This window comes from Hetaerina americana, unplaced genomic scaffold (assembly GCF_022747635.1).
Source record: "Hetaerina americana unplaced genomic scaffold, ioHetAmer1.1.p SCAF_7, whole genome shotgun sequence".
Lineage (NCBI taxonomy): Eukaryota > Metazoa > Arthropoda > Insecta > Odonata > Calopterygidae > Hetaerina > Hetaerina americana.
In genome coordinates this window covers 7,998,954-8,006,131 of record NW_027287316.1, presented here as the reverse complement: position 1 = coordinate 8,006,131, position 7,178 = coordinate 7,998,954, and the positions used below count along the sequence as shown (strand labels likewise).

Here is a 7,178-nt window from a genome sequence, read left to right as displayed (position 1 = left end):
TGTGATTCCACGTATCTTCAGTTCTTCGGTACTTACTATCTTTCTAAAAATTTGCAAATGAACTCTCTCTGGCACGCACTTGAAGCCATTATAATCCCTTTTCTTAACGAGTTAATATTTCTTTCTGGATTCTTATTTCGGATCACAAATAGCGAAAACATAGCATTTACTGCACTGTGACCACTAATCCCTTAAATATTTTCTATATTTAACTCTTTTTCAAGCATGTTCATTTGCCAAAAAATTAAGAATATGATCGCCCTTAGTTTGAGTGACAAGTTGATATAGTTGGAGTAACAAGTTGATATACATCAACTTGTCACTCCAACTACGTAAATGCAGGTATTTTTTATCTTTACCCCCTATGTTTAAACCATACTTATGTGCTCCAATAAATGGGACGTTGAAACCTCCATCCATTATAATGTTTCGATCGTTGCTTTGGGATAAGAAACTTTCATTTACTGGGCTATTTCTAGTATTGAATTATCTCAGGAATTATCTTATTAGGTTTCCTGAACGTGGACAAATCAAATGTTTCAAGTTGAAATGCAATCATAGACTTTGTAATTCCACAAACTTGTTAATAATTACCAGAACGTTAATAATTTCATTTAATTTCAATATGTTACGCAAATTCCATAAATTTACGGTGGAGACAAATGCTTCTAATATTTGGGTGATTCACGGTTCCATAACCTCCGGCTGTGACCCCACTGTGACATCCAATCGATCCAAGCAAACATTCCGATGAAATAGCACAGAATGACCTTCAGCCAGGACTGCGTTCAGATTTTATCTCTTCCTTCAAATCGCTTCGAGGCGCCTTACTTCAGAGTCACGTGTCAAATGCTCGCGTTATAGCCTGGAATTTCGCCGCGAACGTAGCAAAAGCGTATCCGTATACACCAATATTATCAACCAATCGCACAGGCCGCTCAGGCCGGCGTAGAGATCGAAGGGAGAGTTCGCTAATGCGCGCACCAATCGAGACGCGATGATGACAGTCGTCAGACTCAGTCGTCTTCACGTATGCAATTCTGTGACGCCACGGACTGCGCAGCCAATCAGGACGCATGTCGCCGCCGCAGTCGTTTTCCATCTCTCAACTTTCTACTGCGGCGCCGCAGTCGCGCCTGCGAGCGGAAACCGTCGCTTGGGTATTTCTGTCTATGTTCACCTCCCGTCAAAACAAATCGTACGGATGATCGCCGTCTCCTGACTCCGTTAGGTGATGCCACAGGATGGCTGTGTGGAAACACAGTGTTAACTTTCACCGTTGTCTGTGTTGCTGCGGTAGCGAGAGCGACACTCGTATTGTGTTCTCAACTCATGCTGCGCGCGCGCGCGTTTCCCCTTCCAGAACTGCTGCAGGGCAGGGCGTGCAGCAGTGGCGACGAGACGCAAATCCACTGAAATTTTGTTCTATCCTCATGCCCTCTTTTGCGTAATAGTTCGCTTCCCCCTCCTGCGACTCTCACGAGTCATCATTCCTCCCACCCCTCCTTCCGCGACTGCGAAGTTCCGCGCCGCCGCGAACCCTCCCGGCGGTTGTTTATGTCTTATCCATGCGCGAAAACCATGGAAAAACAACGGAGGCGCTGTTGCGCGGAGGGGACGATGAGGGGGCGAGGCGCGGATGGCAAGGACGCTGCCCCCTCCCTCAAGCCCCGTTTCAAACTCTTCGTAGCGATCGCAGGCGCCTCCATTCATTGGTCCGCCGTCCTTCAGTTACGGGAGGTGTGTGAAAGCTGGTATACAAAGGCGGAGCAACGGGACGGCAGTCGTCGGAGGCCTATGGGAGTAAGAGGCGGAGAGTTTTGAAGCGTGGAGTCCTCTATCTCTTTCTCGGCCCGGAGTGAATTGTCGAAGTCTCCGGAAGGAGATATCGGCTATGAGAATACGTGCCGCGGCCAAGTGAACAAAGACGGACGCTTCACTCCAGCGCAGCAGTAATCGCGAACGGATACCTTTCTAAAACGGAGTCACAGGTCTGCAAAATCCCCTCATGTCACCGTTTATTCTTCTTCCTTATGTCGTAATATCAGTTGCGCTAGCTTTTCACAGTCAACCTCTTCCTTGCTGTCAGTTCACCCTGCGGGCATTGCAGTCACTTCTTGACTTAGTATCGTTGCCCCCGGCTCCCGTGGCTCCCAGTCGGGTAGTGTCAGTGGAGTTCGAATCCTCACTATAGCCACCCCAATCGGTGTGGTTTTCTGTGTACGCTTAGCGGGGATCAGTGGTAAAAAAGCGTCATTTTTCCCCTCACCCTTCCAAATTATTAAACTTCTAATTAATAAACTTATAATTACTAACATGTTAGTGGCATGCGGATCAAAGAGATATTGGTTACAAAGGTTGATATTGATGAAATTTATTGGTATAATATAAAATAAAGACTATAATATAATGGAAGGGAAAATAGAGATTTAACAATGGTCAATATTTTGATTATCTTAACACAGATTTTAAATCTCTCACTTTACCTAAAACCTACCATAAAAACCTGAGTAGGAGGTTATTATTTTTTAGACTAAATTTAAAATTATAAAAGTTTCCTTTAACATTACATGATACATGTATTCAACGTATGAGGGTAGCACATGTATTAGGACAATAATTTTGGGTTCATTGAATGAGTTGCACCTTTATGTAGTAAATAAATAAATAATAAATCACATGGCAAAAGTGCTAGTTCACTTCAGAAGTCAAATTTTCAATTAGCATCACAAAAATCATCCATTTGGAGAGTGATGAATACTCAGGGGAGGCATGCGTGAAGTTACTTTGTGGGAGGGAGGGGTAACTTTGTGTTTATGTGGTGAGAATGACTTCCCCTTGGATTCAGAATGTTGAGTGGAATGATTTCAACATCAACCATTCCACTCTGTCCAATGTCAAACTCTTTGCCTATGCAAACATTGAAATAAATAGACAATCTGACACCACTTGTCTAGACTCTGAAAAAGCTTTAGACAGTTTTGAATATAGGTAAATGATGTTCTGTTTTCCTCACTCAGTCTTACCCATTCAGAGTCCATTCTCAAAAGGTGGTGGGTAAGTTTTTTACTCTCCTCTGTTCAAGTTATCTGTTCAACATGGCTAAATTTAAAGACCGCCGTATCATAATCTCAAAATGATATTTCATTCCTTATGTTCATTATATATGCATATAATTTAACTTGTCATGGCTAACTAGCATGAGAGTTGTAAGCATACCTGCATAACTTTTCAAAATTAAATTTCTTTCATTTATTTCTATGGGAATACATGTAACTGGAGTAACCTGCTTTTATTGAATGCATTATTATACATGTAAAAACTGCTCATATTGAAGCCTATATGCTGCATAAATTTGTCCAATGTGAAAAAATATAATGTCCCCAACCTTCATAATAGGAATTTCCACATAGCTGAAACTGGATTTGATGAAACCTGTCTATAAGAACATGATTTTAAACTCTGGAAGTTGATACATAAATAATAGGAGGTTTCACACTGAGAGGAAGGTCATACCCATTATTTCATCTTGCAGTTTGTGATAAATGATGATCTTGTGCAAATTATTGTCTGTGTTAAAAACTCCTATCTATCATTAATTGTTGTTTTTAAGATACCAATGACTTTCCGTGATTAGGTGTTAGTAAATATAAATATCACCAATTTGCATTTGAGCCTGCATAGTTTATGTATTTTTTGAGTTTTGAGATGCCAGCTCATCTTTAAATTTCACTGCCTAGGATATAGAAACCCACACTGAAACAATTTCATTACATTTATTCACCTACCTTCTTTTTTTACATGTGTGTTATAACATGTATGGGTGGACAATGACAAGGGAAATTCCTCCCTGGGACGAACTCTTGCCAACCACCCTAATATATTAATTACAGCAAATGTCATTCATTTTGCAGGTAGAATGTTAGTCTTCTAGCAGTAAAAGTATCGGATTAACTTACAGAAACTGTATGTGTGTGTGTGTGCCCATTAAAATGTTGCTACAAGGACTGCATGCATCATTCCTAATATTTCAAATCTTCGTGGCATGGGAGTTTCTCCTTAAAGGAATAGAATTAAGACCTGAAGTTGCCCAAAAGTTTGGGTTGTCTGATGAAAATAGGGTTGTATATCCTTATCTTACTGTGTGGAATTTGGTAAGATATAAAAATTTAATGTAATGTTTCTTTGGCATTATTCTTACTCAGTATGAATATAAATCTATCAAAATATTCTAGATGTAAATACCTTTCATCAATACATCCAATTCATCCCATACATTTTCATTTACATATGATTCAATAAAATCTGACCTAAATGCAATGTTTTCAGGCTCTGTATAGGAACTTTGTGGAAATTCGTGATCACTTAACGAGCACACTTTTTATTTTTTTTTACTGTGAAAAAATACAAAGTTTACTAATTCAATGAACATCTTACCTGTTGACGATCCTTCACTTGTTTTACCTGAATAAATAAAATTCTTGTTAAAGGTCACATTTAATTCATCACATATATTTTTAAATCTTATTATTAGCATGATCCCTATTTATTTATTTATTTTCAATATTGTATGCATGTTTGTCAATTTCACAGCTAAGTTTAAAGAAACTTGTTTTCCAGGTTGTACACATAACATACTTAGTGGTATGTGCTGCAGAGGACATTTTGGTTGCATTCACTGATGAAAAATCATTAACTGATTTTAAGAAGAAATTTGGAAAAAACAGAGCTTTTATTTTTGAAACTCTTGTATTCCCTGGATCACTGGTACGTAACTGATGGTGAACAAAATGTATTAATGCTAGTATAAGTAATTGTTAGCATGGGCAGAAAATGCTTCAGTTATTGAATTTTGATGAATATATTGTTGGGGAAATTATGGGCGGAGTAAACTGTGCACTGCTATTATTTGATTGAGATGAAGAAGATTAAAGGACTGAGAGCTAGAGCACAAATGGAAAACATTCACATCCCTTGGAAGTAGATCACAATGGAGTGAAGATGGTAGACATCAAGCATGCCAAGAGCTCAGGCTACAATGGCATTGCGTGCTTGAGAGGCCAATAATGCCCAATTTGATTGCTGAAAAATTTGAATAAGCCCACGTGTAATTTTGACAATTCCAATGATTGAAACTTCTCCCTTCGTTTCAGTTGGTGGTCTCAGCCTATTGGATATTGACCTTGATGGATCCCCTTTACCTGTTCCCTGGCCCCATTGAAGAGCTTATCCCTGCTTGGATCAACTTTCTCATTCACTCTGGTGTGGGGATCTTTGCTGTGGGCGAGTTACTCTTCCGCAGAGAAGCCTGGTCCCCTTACCACAGTCAGAGGCGTAAGAGAATTGGATTGATTATTCTCGTCTCATATGCCATAGTGTGAGTTGTTTTTTGAAAGCAGATAATTCTGTGATGACCGTATGAATTCAATGGTCAATGCTCAACTAGAAGCTGTTGACAATATGTGCTGAAATGGCTTTCTCTGATGATATACTTCTCTCCTGAACAGAATATTGACACACCGCTATACATCAGGTTCATGGATTTATCCCTTCATTGAATATATCTCATGGCTGCAAAGAATTGCCATAGTATTACTTTTTGCTACAATTACAGTTATCTTCTATCATTTAGGTTACCATCTTAGCATCATCTTTCATGGTGAGTACATACTCTTTCTCTTCCTGATATCTACTGAAGTTTCCCACTGGGAGTTAATATTTTGAGTCTATTACATGTAAAATTTGCCTGATTTGGGCTTGTAACTCTCAAATCAGCAACTGAGATGTGCTGTCATTTCTGCAATTTTATTAATGTACATTATTTTTTATATTCCAGGAGCCACTAGGGTAAGATCCAAATTTTCTTAGGGAGCTGTAACCAGAGTTGATGAAGAGATAAGTGAGGTTTTATAGATGTGCATGTTTACTTTAAAGTTAAATCAAAAATCTCACAGAGACTCTTTGGATAAAAGGCAGTACTTTTAAAACCCGCTTGTACTTAAATACTGCTGTTGAGATGGCGAGAATGTGATATATTTTCGAATTCTCATGGTTCAGAAGAAGGACCAAATTTTTTTGTGTATCATTCCAAGGCAGAAGTAATCTGATTAAAGTATGTTAATTTTTTCAATGACAAAAATTGCATTTTTGCAATGATATATATGTATTACTAAAATATATTTTTATATTTAATAAATGTTACCTGTTGAAAATTGATTATCTTGAATAAAGTGAAAAAAAGATTATTATTGAATGCAGTTAAAAATTGCTCAACTGTCATTCTGTGATACCCCTACAGCTAGAACTTGTAATCCTTGCTCCTCTTGGTTCCAAATTCCCCATTTTGTCCATTTTAGGGAATGCCTGCTTTCCGATGATGCTCTTGATGACTGGTTGCTCTCATTGCTCATGGTAATAATATATTTTAACTTATTTCTTGCTTTATTGTACAATGAACTTTGTTGCATTAATGTGATTCATCTTCATTTACTCTATTTTGACAATGTCAATTTTTTGCAACATGGTCATGTTTGGTGGATTCAGTTGAGGTCACACTAACAACGAACAAGTACATGAATTCCAGGTTCTCTTTTTCTATCCTTAATCTTTCATGTGCTTACTTGAGATTTCAGTTAAGGTTCCGACATCATTATGCCTGACAAAGTACAAACTCTTGAGAGTTGAATTCATTATTCTGAGACACTGCATTGGTGTAATAGCACATTCTCAGAAAATGTAATCTTGCTGGAAGAAAACTTTAGCAATCCCAACTCTCTCAGTGCTGGCCTGAAAAGTTTTGTTTGAACACAGCCTTGTTTCTGCAGCATACATACTTGAACATGCAGTGGATACTGGAGAGATTAATCCTTCAGGTAATGCCATCTCCAGTGCTGGCTTGGATGCATCCCATTGGTGAATGGGATGGCCGACTTAATATAGCCTGGAGTGCCCAAATTTATTTGCATAATGGTACTCGTATAGTGTTGATTGCTATATCACTCAAATTCTCACCCAACTGGTTGATCAAGCAGTAATTAATGAACTCTATCAGCTATTGGCTATGGGGTGGTGTGGTGGCACATAAGTTTTGACATTTGAAAAGAAATTTGGAATCTAGAAATGACTGTAATTAATGGTTTCTGGCGTAACTTTATGGAACCGATTCATTATAAATAAAT

At 38.5% G+C, this 7,178-nt stretch overlaps 1 protein-coding gene across 2 annotated transcripts; it reads left to right on the top strand.

Annotated features, from left to right (window-relative positions):
• Positions 1-1,474: 1,474 nt before the first annotated feature.
• LOC139696433 (androgen-dependent TFPI-regulating protein-like) lies at positions 1,475-6,200 on the top strand. Of its 2 annotated transcripts, none has more exons than XM_071595197.1 (6): positions 1,475-1,991; positions 3,894-4,154; positions 4,621-4,767; positions 5,154-5,377; positions 5,508-5,659; positions 5,837-6,200. In XM_071595197.1, exons 2-6 carry the CDS (start codon positions 3,969-3,971, stop codon positions 5,866-5,868), a joined length of 741 nt encoding a protein of 246 aa, XP_071451298.1. In that variant the 5' UTR covers positions 1,475-1,991; positions 3,894-3,968; the 3' UTR covers positions 5,869-6,200. The 2 variants fall into 2 exon arrangements, with proteins under 2 accessions (XP_071451298.1, XP_071451297.1); XM_071595196.1 differs by having other exon boundaries at positions 1,476-1,991; positions 3,915-4,154.
• Positions 6,201-7,178: the final 978 nt, after the last annotated feature.

Bases quoted from the DNA above. Each gene is read 5' to 3' on its own strand.
- LOC139696433 (XM_071595197.1), top strand. From the start codon at position 3,969: ATGTGTGTGTGTGTGCCCATTAAAATGTTGCTACAAGGACTGCATGCA. The intron at 5,378-5,507 runs GTGAGTTGTTTT...TCTCCTGAACAG, and splicing joins CTCGTCTCATATGCCATAGT to AATATTGACACACCGCTATA. The intron at 5,660-5,836 runs GTGAGTACATAC...TTTATATTCCAG, and splicing joins TCTTAGCATCATCTTTCATG to GAGCCACTAGGGTAAGATCC.